This window comes from Spea bombifrons, chromosome 5, assembly GCF_027358695.1.
Source record: "Spea bombifrons isolate aSpeBom1 chromosome 5, aSpeBom1.2.pri, whole genome shotgun sequence".
In the NCBI taxonomy this organism is placed as follows: Eukaryota; Metazoa; Chordata; class Amphibia; order Anura; family Pelobatidae; genus Spea; species Spea bombifrons.
In genome coordinates, this window is record NC_071091.1 from 34,787,496 (window position 1) to 34,809,183 (window position 21,688).

Genomic DNA, 21,688 nt, shown 5'->3' on the forward strand with positions numbered 1-21,688 from the left:
ACAGTTCCCCTGTCTCGCTACAGTGCCCCCCTTTGGTGTATCCATTCTTGGATTTCCTTATGCTCTGTCCTGTACTTATGATTCTTTGATTCCAGTCCTGCTCTTAGCTTCAGTTTCATTTATAAGGTGTGCTCCAACATTTTGTTATGTTTGTCTCAGTCTGCAGTTTTATCTCTGTTCTGTGTTCAATGTTTAGTTTCAGCTTATTAGTAATTCAGTAGGCAGGGTTTAGCGCTAGGCACCACGGAATATTGGAGTACTTTGGCATAGTGGTGGGCTAAGCATACTATGGCCATAAGATGTGACCCAATCTCCAATTGTTATCATAAAGTCCTAGGCTAGTTCCTGTATCTTTGTGTGTCTGTATTTTATGTACCTTTGCCCTCTTTTCCCTTAATCATCTGATGATCTGGGTTCCTCTCTCCTCTCCCCATGTCCCAGTTTAAGATATCCTATCCTTGCTTAAAGGAGAAGCGTCTGAGGATCGTGGCTCCTTACTCCATCCCCTGTGTTCGTACCTTTTAAATTTCATGCTATCAATGAAGGCAAGCATGAAAGGTAACCATCAATGCAACAATAGTGCCTTATGTATCATATCATAGCAAGTGCCATTTTAACATGTATGCTAATAGACTTCATACTACTTTAAGGGCATAGAATCGTTTTTAACCTAGGGGAATAGCTTTGTACAGCGAACGCAATATTACTTTTGGTAAGTTACTGGAGAGACACTTATTTTTAACTTTGGATACATTTATTCACATATCCATATTATGTATATATTTATATATATAGGTGTAAAAATGGCAAAAAGCATTTAAAAATTTCCAAACATACGGTAAACAAATGGACAATCACTCTATTTCCTAATGCAGCAAGTCAGTTTGCATTGTAGGAATTGCAATACCTTTATCCACACCTTTACAGTCTCCAACAGAATATGACCTGAACTAATATGCTTTATTATTCAGTTTCCACACATTATTTCACTTTAAAGTGCATGTCAGCCCCTTGCTATTGAGTTACTATGACTAGCAACGGTACACAGCCGTTTAAGATTGTTTATTTTGTTCAGCACTGAAGCAGCTCCCTTTTACAACATAAAATCCTCCTTATTGATTCGGCAAAAGCTGTTCTCTTCGATAGGCAGGTAATGAAAATCTCAGTTATAAGTATTGTTGACAGCTGGTTATTCCGGACAATGTATTCTCTGCTGTCACCCGCAGATGTTTCCAGCCCAACATACGCTTGACACTATGTTGTGATATGCGTTCTGCTTCATGTCATAGTACTTGTATTTATGGCAACCTGTAGCAAGGATTAACCAACTACCACACCTGTCTGATTACTAGAAATATCATATAGTGATTGTTTCATTTGGATAATAGTTAATTGACAGCTGGCTGAGCATTATAAGGTTTGTGGTTCTCCACGACCATCAGTGGTGGCTTCTGCCATTCAAAGTGTCAACAGAATATTTACATCATGATAACATCTACAATGTTCATGTGGAGTGTAGTTATTGATTACATTCCTATAAAAACTGAAGCATGTTGGACACTATTGCACTTGAAATATACTCCTGTGCACACCCAAATATCAAAGTTTAGATCTTAACTCTATTTCTTAAATGTTGTGTTCAGTAAATAAACCTGTTAATAACGCACCAAGTGCTTATGCCCCCCACCTTATTTATATGTGTGTTCCCTACCATAGAACGGAGGATAACATATTTTTTCACAAAATTCCTTTAGTATGTGTTGTATTCCTCATTTTATGTCTATTTCTTTTATTTTTGCTCAGGGCCCCTAAACATATGTATATATACATAATACTTACTGTTAACCCTGTTTATCAATTTGTTTAAGCGGTAAAGTCATGGAGATCAATCAGTTAACAGTGAGGTTTGAGTAAATTCAAGCAAGATGGAAAATTTAAAGTTATCTTAAATTAACAGATGACACAGGACTTGAAAGTTGACCTGGTAGAAAGGCAATATTTAGAACCAACTAAGCATGGGCCAACCATGACCGAAGACTTAAGGAACACTCACCAACGACATTAGGAAAGTCAATATGGATGCTTGCGAGGATCCAAATCAAGAAAAAAACAGCTCAGCTCCTCATTTCACAAGTGAGGCTGAACGAGGAGTAGGACACAAACTAACTTTGGCTTGTCCAATGATAGACAGCACAGTTTGGCTATAGATGGCAATTTAATTTTAGGGCTCAGAGGCCAGAGGTCTAAGTGATGCTACTCTATACAGCAAAATATAATATTACATAAGAAGCATAAGTCCTAGCACTGCTGAATGCCCCAAACCTTCCAAGAAATATGCTATTGCTAACCATGTAAAATGTTGGCATATTCAAACTTTATCAGAGAATGCTGAATTGTCATGTGACCAGGCAATAGTAAGCTACTTAAATGTTTCTGTGTTATTTTAATGTCAGTTTTAGAAGAAATAATAAAGTCACAAATCTGCTAAGGTTTTTTTTGCTTAACATACTAAAGAGCTCGATTAATGATTTCTATAAGTGAAACAGCATCATTAACACAAAAAACATATGGGTTCTCATTAGCAGGAAATATATATTTCTGCTTTATCAGTGTCCATGTTTGGAATTTAGATGTGAATATTTCTAGCACCCTGAAAAAGCATCATGTCTCCTGTGTTTGTTGTACCCCAGTATAGCAACGCTGATAATTCTATTGACAATATTGTGAAACCCTAGCCTTCTGGTTACGTTTTTATGAAATTATTAATCCAGACACTTTTTACCTCTATTTGCATTGTTTGTCTTGGGATTCTTTTTTTTATCTCAGGTTTGCGGCTAAATCAAAATTAAGCACTGACTATTTGTTATTAAACACTGTACCCAAGCGTTGTCACTGTAGAGATCTACATTGTGTGTATGTACTGCCATCTGCTGGTTGATTAGAAATATTAAAAACAGACATCTCCATGTCAGTGTGCAGATATTACCCAGTAAACCACTTACTCTTTAGGTTTTTTAGAGATAAATTATTATTATTACCTTTTATTTCTATAGTGCAAGCTATTTACTCAGCGCTCTTACAGCTCGAACATTCAAAGGGTACGACCAAACAAGAACTGACAGACATTATACTGAACTATTTAGTCCTATCAGGTACTTATTTGTAGAACTGCTACATTTATGCAACCAAATCTGATGTGATATTTATTTACTATTTTTTTCAGTTTAGTGTGTATCTGATGATAAACATTATAATAAACAGTTTTTAAATTACTGTGATACCCATAAGATTCATTTCATTATTAATATATGGCTGATTCTCCTGGTTGCCATAGCAATAAGACCACTATTGAAACTTGGCACAACACTCATTCTTTACATATAATCTTCATTATTTCTACTAAGTCTGAGAACTACCCCCTGTTACAACAAAAATCGGCAAAGAAGGTATGAGGGCAAGGAGTGGGGACTATTCCTTAAAATTATTTTCTGCAGTATATGGTCTTGTATGGCCTGGCATGCATATTTAATCATTTACCTGAATTATTTATGTATACAATTTAAGAAATTCCCAATTTAGCTTCAGAATCAAACATTGTGCCGATATTGCTAATATCGTAAAAGTATTTAATTTAACACTGAGACTAAATATAAGTATAATATGACATTTCACAGTCGCTTAGAATGGCCTAACCCTTCCTTAATATAATACTTTAATGAGTAAATTTTTGTGTCATTCCTTATTTTTAGGGAAAACATGTCACTTATGTTGTTGTTTCTACAATTTCTTTTAATGTGATTCTATCACTAGAGGAAACAATGAAATAACAGATATCCTAAGGTTTCTTTAACTGATCTGATTTTTAGTTGTAGTGCTTGGACCCTAACTACCGTAAGTATGTGTTAAGGACAGGCTGCGGCCTCACAATGTTAAGTGAGTTGTGTGTGACTGTGTGTCTGTGTATGTTAGTGCAGTTGCTCTGTGTCTGTGTATGTTAGTGTGGAGACTGTGTGTGTCTGGGTATGTTAGTTATTTTGCATGTTTGTTAGTGTGTGCGCCTGTGTGGTTTTGTATGTTAGTGTATGTGTAGGTATGTTAGTGTGACGGTATGTTAGTGTGTGTCTGGGCATGTTAGTTTGTGTGTTTGTGTGCCTGTGTTTGTCTGCTTATGGGTGTGTCTGGGTATATTAATGTGTTTGCTTATGGGTGTGTCTGGATATGTTAGTGTGTGTCTGGGTATGTTAGTGTTGATGTCTGTAGGTGGGAATGTTAATGTGTGTGGGTGTCTGTGTCTTAATGTCTGATTGTGTGTGTCCAGTTGCGTTGGTGTCAATGTGTGTAATTGTGTCTGGGTGGGCATGTGTTAGCGTGACTGTGTGACTTTGTGGGTATGTTAGTGTGTGCTTATGTGTGGGGGTATGTTAGTGTGTTTGACTGTGTGTGTTTGGGTATGTTAGTGTGTGCATGTGCATGTGCATGTTAGTCTGAGTGTCTGGGTGTGTGTGTTAGTGTTGAGTGTCTGGTTGTATTGGTCTAAGTGGGTTTGTTAGCGTGAGTCTCTGGATGAGTATGGGTGTGATTTGTCAGTGGGCGTGGTTTTGGTGGCAGCACAATGTCTTAGGCCAGCTCTGTTCTAAAGCATCTGTTGCATTTAAAAAAAAAAAAGTGTGTCTTTTATGAGCAAATGTTTGGGGTTTTTTTTTGTTTTTTTAAATGCATGTTATATTCATACTGAAACACCCTTTTGGTTGCAGAATTTTTATGTTGCTTGTAAAGGTGCCTTAGAATACTGGGAAATATTGTTGTGACATATGAAGTTTTAGGATCTCTATGATAAAGGAGTAGGTCATCATTATTTATTCAATTTAACATTTACGAATTTGCATGCTGAGATTTTCGATACTGCCTTGACCTTTCAGGGATTCGTTTTAATAGCTGATATTTTACAAGCCACAAACTAGGTATACGGGGTATATTTTATAGACCATTGTTAACGTAGTCATTTTCTGTGACATTCATATGACAATTTATGAAAAAGTTACTGTTGAGTGACAACCTTTCTCTTGATTACTGTACGGGGGGCTTTAGAACAAAAACTGTTTTATTGTCAACCATATTTATGGAATATATAAATTATTATCATTAATTATAGTTATTATTGTTCATATATTTTAAAATATTATATACATAGTGTCTGACAGATGGACACAGATAGATAAGGTAAAGGTGGTGTCCCATTTGTTAGCTTAGAATCCTAACTCTAGATACATTTGACTACTTTTGGTGTCAGATGATAGAAAGTGCTGTTCTTTTTTAATGGGACATGCCAGCCATCACATACATTTTAATGCGTATAAAACCTGGGAGGTGCCAGCCCTTTGTGAACAATTTTGTAGCAGACTAGGGAGACAGGAACATAGATTGGTCACGCAATGCAAGGTTACTTGACCCCACAGTTAAACAGTGATGAGTGAGGAAAAGAGGGAGAGGCTATGTGTATGTATGTATGTGTGTGTCAGCATGAACACATATGTATAAGTGTGTGTGAGAATGAATGTGTATATGCGTGTGAGCATGGATGTATATCTATAAGTATGTGAGCATGAATGTGTATGTGAGCATGGATATATTAGTGTGTGTGAGCATGGATGTGTAGATGTGTGTGAGCATGGATGTGTAGATGTGTGTGAGCATGGGTATGTATGTGTAAGTGTGTGTGTGCATGGAAGCGTATATGTAATTCGGCTTTGTCAGTATTGTGGGCGGTCTAACAAGACCTCATGTACATGTGTGGAAAGTGCTCACATTGATTTCAATGGGAGTACTTTTTGCCACTGATTAATTGCTTAAAGTCCGTGTCTGCCAATTCATTTTTCCTCTGATGTTTAATCCCATGGACACAACACGTAAAATAAAAATTAGAATTTCTATGATAAAAGCCTATCAGTGCCTCCCTTTTTAGAATACATTTTTCCTGGCAAAATGAATTTTGCATGATTATAAGCCATTATTTTTGTGGAAGGATTGGGCATTTAATAATACAAAATAATAATCTTTCAAATGCTCCATTTAGTTAAAAAGGTCAGCTGCAAAAGCAGTCTAGCACTTTTATAAGGACACATCTTTGCATAAGGGTGCTTGCTTTTTTCTAACTGGATCAATATGAAAATAAAATATTCTCATAATGTAAGGATAATGAATTTAAACGAAAAACTCTATCCAAATATTCTGTGTTTGCTGAGATAATGCAGAAGTACTATTTAATTATTTACCAGTCAGTTAGCAGATGTTCTCAGCGTTTTTGTTTGGGAAGTAGACAGTACCTTTTGATGATTCCCACCTACTGTGTCCCCCGTTTAAATTAAATTCAAACACCCTCCAGTCTTATTCTTCTAATAACATCCTATGAGACTTGTAAGTAGCTATGAATCTATTCACCAACTGCTATGATGATTGTTATTATTTTTTAGAAGTGTTTTATTGCGATTAGTACATGTAGTTAAGTAGAAAATACTGTTCCCAGGATATCTGTCACCTTAACAGTGAGCATCTAGGTTAAACATCCATTTGGGACTAAGCCTATATCTGTTTAGTGAACACAGCACTTCTCAAGGCTTATTGTGTCTTTCAAAGCAGTAGGTGGTCAGCAGCTCTCCTAATCCTTAAACTAACACTCTTTTAAAAGCCAAACATCAACGCCAAAAGTTAAGGCATTGAAAGACGTTTTTTTTTTTTATGCCAATAATTTATAACCGTGGCGTGCTGTGTAAGGAAAATAAACAGATCTCAGAGGTTCTTTACTTGCCAAAAATGATGCTAAACAGCCAGAATTAAAACTGCTTAATGAAAGTAACCTGGGTCAGCTGAATGTTCTTTTTTTGCCTGAAAGAAGCATGGGTTTCACACAAGCCTCCAATAACTATAAAAATGCAGGTATAGGGAGGATGAGATACATTGTCAGTTGTGAAGGTTAAGCTTATCATAGAATATAGTGAGTGTGAAAGAAAGCATATTCAGATCCACAAACACTTGAATTAAGCAGTGCAACAAAATGATGGCATCAAATAATTACATGATTTATTTTGCTTATGCAAAGTGCATGTTGTATGTATATCCAGCACAATGGACCCTAAACTGTCACTGTCACAATAATCATCCATGTAATTGCTGTATTGATATCACTTTGTTGAATAATTACTACACCGGTTATTTCTTTACCCTGGAGGCACGTATAGTGATTATTTTTTTCATATTTTCATATCTATTTTTGCTCAGTCATAGAAGCTCTGGCGGAACTAACGGGCAGAGGTAGGGGGCAGGGGTTAAAAGGCATTAATATAGGTAGAGTGGCATATAGGGTGTTAAAAGGCATTAATATAGGTAGAGTGGCATATAGGGTGTTAAAAGGCTGGGGGCAGGTTGGCAAATAAAAGGAAATAAAAAAAATTCTCAATCATAGTTTTTATTAAATATGAAAAATAGTTTACTTAAATTAATATTTACTAGTAAAACGTTTCATTTTTTTCTAACTTAATATTAAAATTTTGGGGCGTCGTGTTATAATCAGGGTCGTCTTATAATCAAGCAAATACGGTATGTTTATTGGAGGAAAATGAGATAAAACCAAGATTTTGTCAATGCTTTCCTACATCACTGTGTACCGCAATATATTTTATGCTGTAGGAAAAATATTTTTTTCCTTTTGACCTCAAGTTTCTTGTCTGCATTCTGTTTTGTTAGAACACCGAGTGCACTTCCTTTTGCAAAGCATTGTATAATGGTTAAGTTGCGTCATAAAGGAAAAGTAAAGAAAATTTAAAATGTGTGCTCTCCTTGTCATGAGTCACATCACCGTGTCGTAAAATTCTAACAAATGGACAATGTTTTATTGTTTACCAAGATGAAAGTAGATAATCCGTTACATTCTTTGGATATTTGTGGTGTATTATGGGCTATTTGTGTCGCACTATAACCTTGGGTAAGATATTAGTAGACGCTATAAGTTCTTTTCAGAGAGTGAAAGAAGAGCTTTTAAAAACAGATTTTAAACTTTCATAAAACAGGAGATGAAAACAAGTCTTGCCATCCATCTCTGCTTGACTTTACGATAAAGTTTAGGTGATTTAAAGCTTCTATATCAAATTGATATTTTCTTTCTAGCTAGGTCAACATAAAATACAAATGGCATAAAAATGAGCTCAGCTTTTATCCTTTTCACTCTTGCATTTTAGAGCGACAACAACACAGTTGGCTTGCAATCAAATAAACTGTTCTGTGTACACAAGCGAGATGCTAAAGAAAGTCCAAGGTTCTAAGTGTAGATTATGTTTCAGACATTGGAACAAGAGTTATTGTAAGAAATCATAAAAAAATCTATCCAATATTCTAGAAATTCGTTTTTTTATCAATTGTTATTTCACATCTGAACTAAATGAGCCAGATAAAACTTTAGGTGAAATAAGGTAGTGGATTGTTAAGTGGTGAATAGCAAATATTACAAAATAATTAAATGTCTTCATGTAGGAAGACTGATGGGAATAGTTAAATACATAGGAATGGAAGGATGCATATGGATAACTGTGTGCCCCATCCCATCCATACATATTACCATCAGTGTTCCTGCATGAAAACATTTAATTTATTGAACAATCGGGCAATATATGTCTATCTTACGAGAATTTCACTGATGTACATTACTTATCCTGCTTTATAGGACATTATTGGAATGCAGCCTCCTTCACTACTCCATCCTCCTATCTTCACTTCTCTACATTCCAAGGAGAAACCAGTGCAGATATTTCATTCTACTTCAAGACATCTGCCCCAGATGGAGTCTTCCTTGAAAACAGAGGAATCACAGACTTTATCAAACTGGAATTAAAATGTAAGCTTTTTTTTTTTAAGTATTCTTTGTGTTTTGAAAATGATGTTTCCTTGACGTATTATCGACAATGTATGTCTCATTTAAATTCTTAATCTTCACTCTTGAATAGCAAATAAGATTGGCAGTCCACACACACACACACCCCTGTGAGACGTACGTTTGAGACCCCCAAGCTCCTCCTACACACACAGTAATATACTTATACACACAGTAAAGTAGCTAGACACTAACATACTTACACAGACAAACTAATACATGAACGCACACACACAGTAACATACTAACATACTTACACACACACATACAGTAAAATATTTTCGCACACACTGACATACTTACACACAGTCGCATACTAACATACTTACACATAACAACAAACACATGACCATACACACACACACACACACAGTGACATACTTACACACACATGCATTAAGATACCTGCACACACGGTATCGTACTTACACACACAGTAACATGTGTACAGTAACATACATACACCATATACTAACATACACACATACTGCAGCATACTTACACAGACTAACATCCTTAATGTCATACACACATACAGAAACATATTTACACAAACTAACATACTGTATTTGTTTAAACTTACACACACAACCTACCTTTGTTGGCTCAGGAGGGGGTAAGCCAGTGCCAGCTCTTCTGCTCCCTCAAGGTCCTCACGCGCTATGTCTGGCACCAGGAAACGAGGTCATATCCCTCATTTGCATATTTCCTCATAATGCATTTGGTGTACATTCGGCCAACTGCCATCATTTCACAGATTCTACGGTAGAACAAACTATTTTAAGTGCTGCCTAAATTGTTGGCGCCATATAAACAAAAAGATAATAGGTGCTTACACTAACTATATATTTTAACTAGTAAACCATAGTGTTTGTACATTATTGTTTCTTCTGTAAAGTTTCAGCCACGCGGTTTGTTTTTTTAAAGATGAGTAGGAATAGCTTCTCGATTTTTCTTGAAATGCCAATGTTCTTTCAAGGTTAAGAAAACACTAGGTCAATGACTAATAGTTTTGGTAAAGTGAACATGCGCTAAAATTGCCACAGGCTCTTTGCTGCTTTGGTTGCATCTCTTCAGTCTTCAAACTTCACCCTTGTTAACATCTATAGAACAGTTGCAGATTATCAAAAGATGTCAAGCACCAAGGCTTTTACACACCTCAGTAAACCCACAAAACAGAATTACTTTGGGCATCTAACACACTTAGAATACTAATCAACCTAACTGGCACACATACATTTTCAGGTTTTTTTAAAAAAAATACTAAGGACATTTTTATAGAACTATGATTTTTTTTGTCTGTTCCTCCAAGTGTGGCTTTAAGTGAGTTAATCTATGCCTCACACAAAAAAATGAATTTTTCTAATATTCAATTCTTTATAAACGCAGGGGTAATAAGATTTTTTTACTTTGTGGAGGTTATATTTTGACTTTCAAAGAAGCATAATAAAAGTGTTAGAATTAATTGACCTTTCCAATGCAGTGGGAGTGTAAATGTAGTCATGAAAACTGCACAGAACACTACAACAAGGATTTAATGCTTTAATAACATATATTTTTATTTTAATGTGTGAACTAGCACATCTCTTTAAACTTATTTTGATGTATTCATGAACTAAAAATGTACCAAAATTTGAAATCTGTTTTAGTGATTATTTGCTCTTTAGAATTTAATCTATCATTACAAACAAAAATAATTAGATGTAAGGGACAACTACTATGTTCTGTCGTCATATAGACACGTTGTCCCACGATATTGATGCACTTTTTGGATTATTTAAATCTTCTCAGTTGTTTCCTATTATGTACTAAAGATAATTTTAGTTAGTTGTAATTACCCTGACACTGTATAGTTCAGAGTTCCCTGGACGGCTTAGGTTACAAGTTGCTCCATGTCAGGGACACAACAGGATGAGATGCTAAGCTCTGTAGATCCAAGCATGAAACCTGAAGCTGCAGAACACATTTATGACAATTGTGTCTTAGGACAGTGCCGATGTCAATAACAGTCCTGTTAGTGTTACATGGAATGGCTTCTGACCCAATGTCCTGTCTTGTCAGTGCACATGGCAAGAACTATATCTAATAAATGTTAGAACACCTTGTATATTGTGTCAGAAAGGTTTAATCTTCTGAGTTGCTGATTTTACTGTTCATCCAATGTAAATATTTCCTTAGTACTATTATATGGGTCTGGTAATACAGTGTATATATATATATATATATATATATGCTCTAACTCTAGGGCATATCTGAATGAATCAGTCCAAAAGAAAAAAAAACTAAGAAATTACTTTTTTTTCTGTCAAGGCCCTGATGATAAAGTGATTGGATCTGGATTATTCCGGATCATTTTGACAGTACTGTGTGAAGTAAACGTAGTGTTCTCTCTGCGTTCTGCGTGGCTTTTAGAGATAAGGATATAAAATGGCGGGTAACTGAATTGACATGTGACAAGGCTTTATTAGTCAGAATCCAATGAAATTTGGGATTGGGCAGTTCTCCTTATCCCATTTGTATGCATGAAAAACAGAGATTTGACAAATTCACCGTCACTTTTGTGCCCATATAGAACCTTTTCTTTTAATTTCAAGGGAATAAAAAGTCACGTATTTATGATTGAAGAGAAAAAAAAAGAGATTTCATATAAAGCCAATGTAACTATTTGTATTTATTTATCGGTACACAAATCTTTAAAAATTAATTTATTCTGGGTTTCCTTTTAGCCTTTAACTGAATTATGCTCCGTTGCATTCAAGCTTGTTTACTGATTTTTTTAAAAAAATTGTTTTGTGTACTAGATGTAAACTTTCGTTTTTAGATTATTGCCTAATTGTAGAAAAAACTGTGTCATTTTAAAGGCATTGTTGCAACTAAATATAACTAGATATACAAATATGAAAACATCCCCTTTTACTTTTAATGTCCAAACCTTGTCCAAAGGTAATTAACAAAAAAAATAATGTAAGCCCCTTTATATGGTCTTTAGGTTTCATTTGCTAAGGGGCTAATGTCTCACTGTGTACCTTCTTGTTACCTAGACATAGCACAAGTGAATTTGTTCACTTGTAAACACTTGTATAGGGAGAACATCTTCTATCTTTTCTGTATCTCCCAATTCTTCTAGAGACTTACACTTTGGCTCTGAGTGATTTTCCCATAATTGGTGGAAGTGGGGAAATCTCACCATAGCACTAGCATCATAATATAGGTACCACATATGCTCTATGACTGCTAATTCCCACACCTGTTTCAATTTCAACAGCTGTGGGGTGTCAGTGAACATTACCATGAATACATGAAATTTCAATGACTTGTTGTTTGTGTAACATTTTGTTATTGAAGTAACATGACTCCTAGAATCTAGGAATGCTTGCAGAGTCTTTTCTTTATTATCACTGATTTTACATGGTTAGAACAAAAAGCACTATAAACAGTAGACAGATTAAAATTTTAATGAAATTTGCAAATTTGGGGAATTTGTAAGAATGTCCAAAAAAGAGGAGGGAGCCCCAATGAAACTAACAAATATTAAGCAAAGACCTTGAATTTTGTTGTTTCTTACACCCTCACTCACTCTTACTCACTCTCTCTTACACTCTCCCATGCTCACTGCCTCACACTCTCTCATGTTGTCTCTCAATGTCGCCGACCACTTCTGTGTCCCTGGCTTCTTTCCCGCAGTTCTGGTTCTTATCTTGACTCTTCTTGTTCTTTTGTCCTCTTTCTTTGGTCTTCTTCCACTTCTCCCCCTGTCTTCTTTCTTCATCCGCTTCTCTGTGAAACTGATCTCGCGGTTAACTTCCACAAAAGGGCAGGGACCTCTGGGTACACCCTCTCTCCCCCCCGGTAGAGGCTGTCTCCATGACTCTGTTGTTTTGTGGAAGTGCATTAAGAGGCCAGACTAATGCAGATAGATTTGCAGAGAAAGAGAGGTCTTTTGCAAAATGGCAGAGTGTATTTCTGTTTTCACATGTTTTGGGCATTTTTTTGCTTTAGTTTTGTATATATGTTTGCCTTACACTATGAAGACTAGGATTGCTGTTTATCAAAAACATTAGTAAAGCTTCCTGGTGAACTTCCAAAAAAGGACGGAACCTCTGGTAACACCCGTCCTCTGTTCCTGTGTTTTTCTGGAAGTTCACCAGGAGACCAGATTAACGGAGAAGCAGGGGGAGAAAGAAGACACAGGCAGAAGTGGACATAGAAAAAAGACAGAAGGGAGAAGAACAAAAAAAGACAATGGAAGAAGTGCAGCTGTGGGCCATACTGTAAACCCGGATGACCATTTTCCCTTTTGTTTAGAAGGATCTAGCTCTCATACAACCTTATACCCTTGCATTATATTTTTGGGCTTGATTATCAGGCACTTGAGTAGCTCTGACTTATAGGCTTGAATTTAGCTATGAGGTAAGTTATTATACACTTTCTGGGATTCTCCGTTAAGAGATGGAGTCCACGGTCCTGCTCACTCCTCTGGAGGTCAATCTTAACAGCAATCCTCTCAAATGTTGTTTGGTACGCTACAATGTCATCTACCTCCATTCACTGGCCCTAACAGGTTGCCATTTCACCAGGTCTTCCATCCTAATTTGTATAGGCAGCTTCCTTGTATGTAACAAGTAATAAATGCAGTACTGCCTGACTTAAACTCACAGACGGCAGTAGTAAGCCTCAATACTCATAGACCATCCACAAGTACTTTACCTGCAGTGTCCACCAACTTCTGATACAGCAAACAGGATACCCCTGATTGGCCCAAAGCAAAGTCCTCTAGGGTACTGACTTCACAGGTCAGCAAAATCTTAGCTCTGTGGATTTGCTCCTTCTCTGGGCTGGGATCTTAAAGCCTGCTAATTAGGTACAGTTGAGAAAGTGGAATCTATGAAGGATCTTGAGTAATAAATACCTGCCCTCTATCGCCTTAATATACACTCTGTAACAACAAAAGATATACATATATATATATAGATTTTTTTTTATGCTCTTGTAGCATGCACCCGGGAATATCCAGCCAGTGGCCGAGTATATGGCTAAAGTCTCGCTTACATTTAACAGCATCTTTAAATAACCCTTGGAAAAACAGACAAATGTAGCTTTTGAATTTTTTTAGCGAAGTTCAGTTACTGGTGAAATCTTCATTAGGTGGGTGATCAATGGAATTAAGTCCATACCTCTTGTAAGTAATCCTGAAATGCAAAGAACACACTGCAGTCCATGGCTGGGTTTTAACGTAATCCATATGATATGCTTGATCCAACGAGCTGCTTAATTCCAGACTTTTCATTAAAAAACAGACATAATACTCTTCTTGCCACACTGAGTCACTTAAGCAAAGTTGTTTCCTATTGCGTTCTAAAGTGGTCACAGTTTCAGTTGTACAACAAACCATCCATCTTTAACCATTAACACCAATTACGGTTTTGGTGGCTCATTGAATCGAGTATCATATTTCTTACTGGTGCACAGAGTTTATTGTTAGACTAGCTTTTAAGCCGAGATATCCTAAAACATAAGCTGAATTGTTAAAGTGCACATATCATTAAAATGGCAAGGTATTTCTATATGTGGGTTGTGCTAGCCAATATACAACTAATGTATTGGTGGGAAGTGATTTGATAATCTACCTTATCGTATCCATGTATTATTTATTCACAAATCATGACGTAAAGCTTTCATTTCAAAACGCAAAATCATGCCCACACATAATGTCACAGAATATGTGAACAAAAGGCCAGTCATAGTACCAAACATCTCAGCTCTTTCTTTGCCCAGTTTATTCACTTTAAAATGATTTATAAGCGATATAATTACCTATAATGGACCCTGTCATTTACCTGTCAGAATTAAGAATAGACTGACGTGCATTTTCTGATACTCAAAGCGTATTCGGACCTAGGTTGACCGGTTTGGATATGTTAATGCAAATTTGCTTTAGTACTGCATTTGGAATCTATATGTGGGTGCGTATATGGGTCCCAACCTGTTACCCTGTCAAGGGATATGTACGGTCTTAACCTTTTTTATGGATTTGCTGCAATCTCTAAAGAAGACATCCTTGTTATGACGTGGACCCAATGAAAGACATTCATATATTAGGTTTTAACTTCTTTTCCATTAATGAAAAGGATAAAAAAGCCACTGTTGACAAACCAGTTTTAAATGCATTTGATGAACTCTTACCTTCATTGCTATCAAGGTATAAGCTTTTTAATAATATACATAATCACATACTGGAAATTCTAACCAGTGCCATCAAAAAAGTCTTCAATTTGTCTTGGTAGAGTAAGTTTTTCAATGGACAGACACTAATAAAGCAGCTGCCTGTGGCGTTCAATGGTGTTTATGTTATACATATATATGATATAGACATACATAGAAATATATTTTCCGAAATATAGTTGTCATTGTCTGCCAGTACTAAAAAGTCTACCACACATTTGTTTATGGAAATGATTCTTAAAAAAGGTAATGCTGTATTATATGAAAGCCAATAGAATTTTGAGATACTGTACATCTCTATTTAGAATAAAGCATTGGTATAGCCTCACCTTGCACGTAGACATTTCTGTAAGATAGTTCTAAATTGAAGTGTTATATGTGGTTGTATGAAAAACTCATGTTGTGTGGCCTACTTTTCAGCCAACACAGAGGTTTCCTTTTCATTTGATGTCGGAAATGGACCAGTTGAATTGATTGTCAAGTCTCCAACTCCTCTGAATGATGATCAGTGGCACCGAGTCAGGGCAGAAAGAAACGTAAAGGAGGCCAGTTTACAAGTTGACCAGCTACCTCTTCAGATACGAAAAGCTCCCACCCAAGGTCACACACGACTTGAGCTTTACAGTCAACTCTTCGTTGGTAAGAAAAGAAAAAAAAATACTTTGACTTGAAGTAATATGTTAATCAGTCATGTAAAACTGAAAATCCAATTCTTATTAATGGTTTATTTAACAGAAAGCAGCTTATTTTTATATAATTAACTATTATTAATGAAGGTCCAACACAAGTAAGCTTCTACTGCAAGAATAGCTTGCTTGACCTTTCATAGTTAAATCAGCAAGCCTCTAAAGTCGAAAACTATGCATTTTGCAGGGCAAGCTTACCCTTCTAGCAGAGAAGCTCATTGGTTTTGGCCCCTAATAATGTATAGTGAAGTTGGGAACTTGAAAAGGCAACTCTTGCAAGCCAGCTATCGCTTTAGTGGATAAACCCCCACAGTCAATCAATACAGTGTTCTATTATTTTGTTGATTCCACTTCTCAAAATACTGTTACAGTTTACTTCCGCAATAGAAGATATTCATTCTTACTGCCTATGGCCTCTGATGTTTAACCAACAATTATCATAAACCTAAGAATTAGGATGAAATTATACCCCAAGAGTCTCTGAAAATGCTTTTTATTTTTATGCAAAAAAACAAAAACAAAACTTTTTTTTTTGTTGATTCCACTTTCTAAAATATGGTTACATTTTACTTCCATAATAGAAAAAATGTATCCTTACTGCCTATGGCCTGTTATGTTACACCAACAATTATCATAAAACATATAATTACGATTATATTATAAAGAATACTCCTAGTCTCTAAAAATGCTTTCTATTTTGATGCAAAAAAATATATCTATATATTGTTTTGGGTTACATTAAATTGAATTAACTATTAATCTAAATCACAGATTAAAAAGAGGCCATTTAATTACAAAAAAAATGCATTCCTATTAAGTATGTGCTTTTTCCTGATACACAAATACATACGGAAATGCTTTTACGAATACGCTAATTCAAAAGTCCTAGTCCTTAACAGAATTACGCTCTGCTGCTTTCAGGCAAAGCACCATTGCTTTTTCAAAATAACTTTTGCCTAGTAAATGCAAATTTGGTTTTAAAAATCAGCCTCTATAAAAATGTCCTTGTCATTTTAAAATTGCCAAGTGATAAATAAACTTAGTAAAATAAACGAATGTCGCTCTTTGTGTTGCCACAGAAAAGTTTACTCTCTGAACCTTGTTCTTTGCTAGTATACTGCAGTTTCTTAAAGCATTATGGGTAGAAATCTGACATTTGTAAATGCACTGCAGGGATATCTAGCTATTAATATTAATACTTTTTTCAGAACTTTACTACAGTCAGGCATAAACCTTTTACAAGGATGTAAAATGGACATAGTGGATCTATGTAGATTATGCTAGTAATAGCTATAGACTAGAAATTGTGTTGACTTAGACTTGCAAGGTCACCCAAGGTCATTGACTGAAAAAACCTGTCGCAAAGCAAGTTAGTGATGTTTAATGCTGGCGTATTGGGGCTCCAAAAACCCACACCTATTACCCATCCCGCCTTCTCCAAAAATACTGTATATGATGCAGTATTTTTTCATACATAAAACCATTATGTCTAAACACAGACCGGGTCCGTCTGCTCCAGAGGCTTCTAGATGTAGTAGCTTAATGGCACTGTACAGTATGTGGGTACTTATGCCAGGTAAAATAATTTGAAGACTAGAACATTATTTACAGATAAAGGGTGTTTGAACATTAAAATGGGCTAGACATGGGTAACAATTATTCATTTGAGTTTCATAATCACTCTTTGCCTGCCAAGATCTCGTTCTCCATTCATGCAAATGGCAGAAGATTTAGAACACATTAAAGGGTAATCCCCGCCTAACTGTTGTATTACTAGTATAAGATTAAATATTGAATTTCAGCCAACCGCGTATTAGCCATTTGTATGTGTTCTTGCTCTGTTATCTGAGCCCAGTCTAATAGACAGGCATCCTTATGCCTCATCATACGTCCTGTGGCAAGCAATAGAATGGTTCAGTAGTAATCTCCCAGCTGGACACTCTAATGAATGTCTATGGAGAAACAGACTTCATAAGCTTTGCCATAAAGAATCAGCTCAGTGTGCTGTTTAAGCAGAGAAAGTCACCCATGTGACAACTTCTAGGTCTGCAGATAAAAGTTTAATCTTCCCCCAGAGTTTAGAATGCACATGGTTTCTTCCAATGTAGAATGGATGTAAGGCAATATAAACGCTCCATATGCTTGCTTGGTATAGATACTACTTAAAATAACACATTAATATGAAATGGAGGCCGTGTGCTGAGACCTCATAATTGAACCAAATGCACATTTAAGGCTTGTAATAAACTGCTGCGGTAGGAAAGATATTAAGCACACGTATCAAACCAGTCTATAATCAATCAGCTGGAAGTATCTACAATTCTCAGTGCAATTCCGTGGAAGCCATATTACTTTGTTAGAAACTGTTACTGCCAGATATTGTATGGAACATCTGGACAACGCGTGGGAGTAGACATCTCCCCTGTAATTCACATCCAATTCGTGAAGAACATCTCATCGTATTTATGATGTTTAAGAATTAAATAGTCTCTTCTGATATCACTCTGGCGCCAAAGATTAATTAATGTTTTAATAACATGGCACATAAAGGGCATTTTTATGAGAACTGTCACATCACTAAGCACCTCTTGCTGAGTTTTTAATTAAAAATGCTTAAAAGTGCAGCAAATAGGTTTACAATGCCGCGATGGGCCTTAAGGCCATGGGTTTATGTATGATTTTTAAGTCAAAAACAATATTTGAAGCTAAGGAAGCCAACATCGCTTTAATTGGGTGCACAAGGTCCTATTGCAGAATGGTACAAAATCATAGAGATGTCTTTTTTTTGTTCATGCAGCTTTGAGTATCCATCTACAGGGCAGAAAAAAAATCAGAATATTCAATTATTTGCTTGAACGTTCAGCTCTAAAGAAATGGGAACATTGTGTTAATTCTTTAATACCATGTCATATAAGAATCCATTACCACAGTGCAGAATAGCTGAACGTGCCAGGTATTTCATCTTATATATTGTAAACCATGCCTGGAAATAAAAGACTGACTCTTGTAATTGAATTGTAAAGTTTGTAGGAAGCGATCTTTTTCTTATAAGCCACTATAGGTAAAACAAACTGTAGTGGCATCTATGGGCACTAAACTTCTTAGTGCCGTCATTGACAAGAATTATTTCTTAAACTTTTTTGTAATGTAACGTATAAAAAAAGACAGATAAAGGGATATTCTGTAGTGAGGTGCCAGATATGACCTAAAGTTTCTTGTATCGCACAATAAGGTGCCGCTGGAGATCAGAAAGGGTTCCTGGGCTGCATACGTTCTTTGAGAATGAACGGTGTGACTCTGGATTTGGAAGAGAGGGCAAAGGTCACACCAGGGGTAAAGCCTGGCTGTTCGGGACACTGTACCAGCTTTGGGATGTACTGCCAGAACGGGGGCAAGTGCGTAGAGAAATACAACGGTTATTCCTGTGACTGCTCAAGGACTGCATATGATGGACCCTTCTGCATAAAAGGTAACACCTTAACATGTATTCACCATGTCCATTAAGTAAAGGAATCATTTTATTTATACTTTCTTTTCCTTGATTTTTTTAAATGCTTTGCCTTTGTTTGTTGTTATAAATCTTATCACTTAATCCCTCCACAAAAGTTCATGTTACATATTTATTTTCTTGCCTTTGATCATGACCAGTAATAGTCTATGTTGGTATTTAAGACCCTAGTCTAGCTTTGTGTCACATCCAACATATTTATCACCAACAGCTCTGAACAGCCTCCATGAAACAGCACCTTCAATACTGATAACTAGGTCTTAAATGCTCATATGTAATGACATCCTACCATGGGCTGAAAAACATTTATCTATCTAAAGATTCATATGTGTTTTTCAACATGCATCAGACAAAGCAGCCCTACATGATGGCTCAAAATTGGCTGATCTGGTACCACTTGTTTTAGAAAGTAAGCCTTGGTAACAAAGAAAACATATTGTGAAGCAAGGTGCTAAATATAAAGCAATCCCCCTAGAAACCAATTTAATCTTTTTTTACCAGTTACTCCAAATTTAGCACTTTACACCAGATACTGTCCCAATATGATCTAACTGATCTCTTTTGAGGACATATCTATATTAAAGCAACCTACATCCGCCTAGCTTTTTATAGAACGCAAGTCTCAGGTTCCTTTGTTAGTTCCAGCCCTCGCCCACCTTCAATAAGTTCCATAACTGGAACAGGTGCTTTTATGATTGACATGTTATGTCCAAGGGTGCATCAAGCACCATAAACCTGTGTTTCCACCTTCCAAACTTGTCTTCTGGGATTACTGACTATAAAGTTCTCTTCTTCAATGCCTTTTGTCAATTTATAGATTTGTACATTGTGTACTTGGGAAGATATAGAACCAGGGGGACTCATATGTGTTCAAGAGAAAACAAAACAATATCAGAAAATGAACATAAACATATGGCTTTGCTTTATATCAATGATCCAAACGTTGCCGACTTTATATATATTTTTTTATATTAAAAGGAGGAATTGTTGCAGAAGGAGGTTATGTAGATACAAGTAATAGTTGCATGGGCAATAATGAGCAGATCAGATGTTCTGAATAATGAAGATAGATACTTATCTGTATAAAAATGTAAAACAAAAGTTTCACTAAAACCATTTTTGGCATAGTTTGGACCTCTCATTGTTTTGCAGATGTGCTAATGACCAGGACAGTTTTACCTCACATTATCCACATGACCACTGTAATTTTCGACTAACTGGCACATTGTCTCTTTTGGATTTAAAAAACCCCTCTGTTTACATTTTTCACCATTGACAGATGTGGGGGGCTATTTCGAAGAAGGAACATGGCTGAGATACAACTTCCACTCAGCGTCAACATCTGCAATCGTCAGTCCCAAGGACACAGCAAATGTTCCTCATTTCAGTTCAGCGTCAGACATTGCCCTAGCAAAAGAGGAACTGCTTTTTAGCTTCAGTACCTCCAAGACCCCATGTATTCTCGTGTATGTTAGCTCCTATTCCCAAGACTACCTGGCTGTCCTTCTAAAGTCATCTGGTAAGGATGTATTTTCTTTTAAACTAGACTGTTTCTTTTACTGTAGATAAACAATGAATTAGTTTACAATTATGCATTGCATTTTGATAAATTGTAAGGGTGCTACTACCCACCTCACCCATCTTATTGGGTACTTACTGTCTAGCTTTTCAAATGTTTTTTGTAACATACTTTTGGAATAATTTTGAGGTTGCCAGAGAGATTTCTACAATAATGAGTTCCATGAATGGTAGGTCTAATTTTAGCCTCCTGATTAATATCAGTCTTTGCATCTCTGTAGGCTGGAATAGGACACTCATTTAACCAATTAGGTTTTCCATCTTGTCTTTTCAGGAATTTTACAAATTCGGTACAATTTAGGTGGCACCAAAGAGCCATACAACGTGGATATCACTGATCACAAAAATATGGCAAATGGGCAGCCTCACAATGTTAATATTACAAGAATGGGGAGAAACATCATTTTTCAGGTAAATGTACATATGCAAATTTCAGTTTCTTTTTACCTTTTCCAGCTTGCCATCAATGTGCTACCTTGTCATCATTACACCTTTATCGTACTCACCTTGTCCTCAACTCCCCATTGTACTACATAAAAAAGGATGGTAGTTTGTTTAAACAATATATGAAGCAAATTGTGTTTATTGTGCAGTTTATACTATATATGTATAAATCTTGGCACCAGTAGTTACAGAAAAAAATATGTAAACCGCATAACATTGTAACACAAGGTCCTATCACAAACAACTTCCTCTTTAAAATTAGATAAGGTCAATCCAACTTTTCTATTGACCTTAACCTGCTCCTGAACACCAGGTTGCAGCCAGTGCACA

The 21,688-nt window shown here is 36.1% G+C and overlaps 1 protein-coding gene across 1 annotated transcript in view; it reads left to right on the forward strand.

The window, feature by feature from the left end:
• The window catches only part of CNTNAP2 (contactin associated protein 2), a 650,026-nt gene that overhangs the window by 588,667 nt on the left and 39,671 nt on the right, over positions 1–21,688 (forward strand). The window contains exons 16-20 of the mRNA XM_053467334.1: positions 8,714–8,884; positions 15,563–15,781; positions 19,061–19,297; positions 20,616–20,855; positions 21,189–21,325. Coding sequence (XP_053323309.1) covers positions 8,714–8,884; positions 15,563–15,781; positions 19,061–19,297; positions 20,616–20,855; positions 21,189–21,325 — 1,004 coding nt within the window. The remainder of the gene's footprint in view (positions 1–8,713; positions 8,885–15,562; positions 15,782–19,060; positions 19,298–20,615; positions 20,856–21,188; positions 21,326–21,688) is intronic.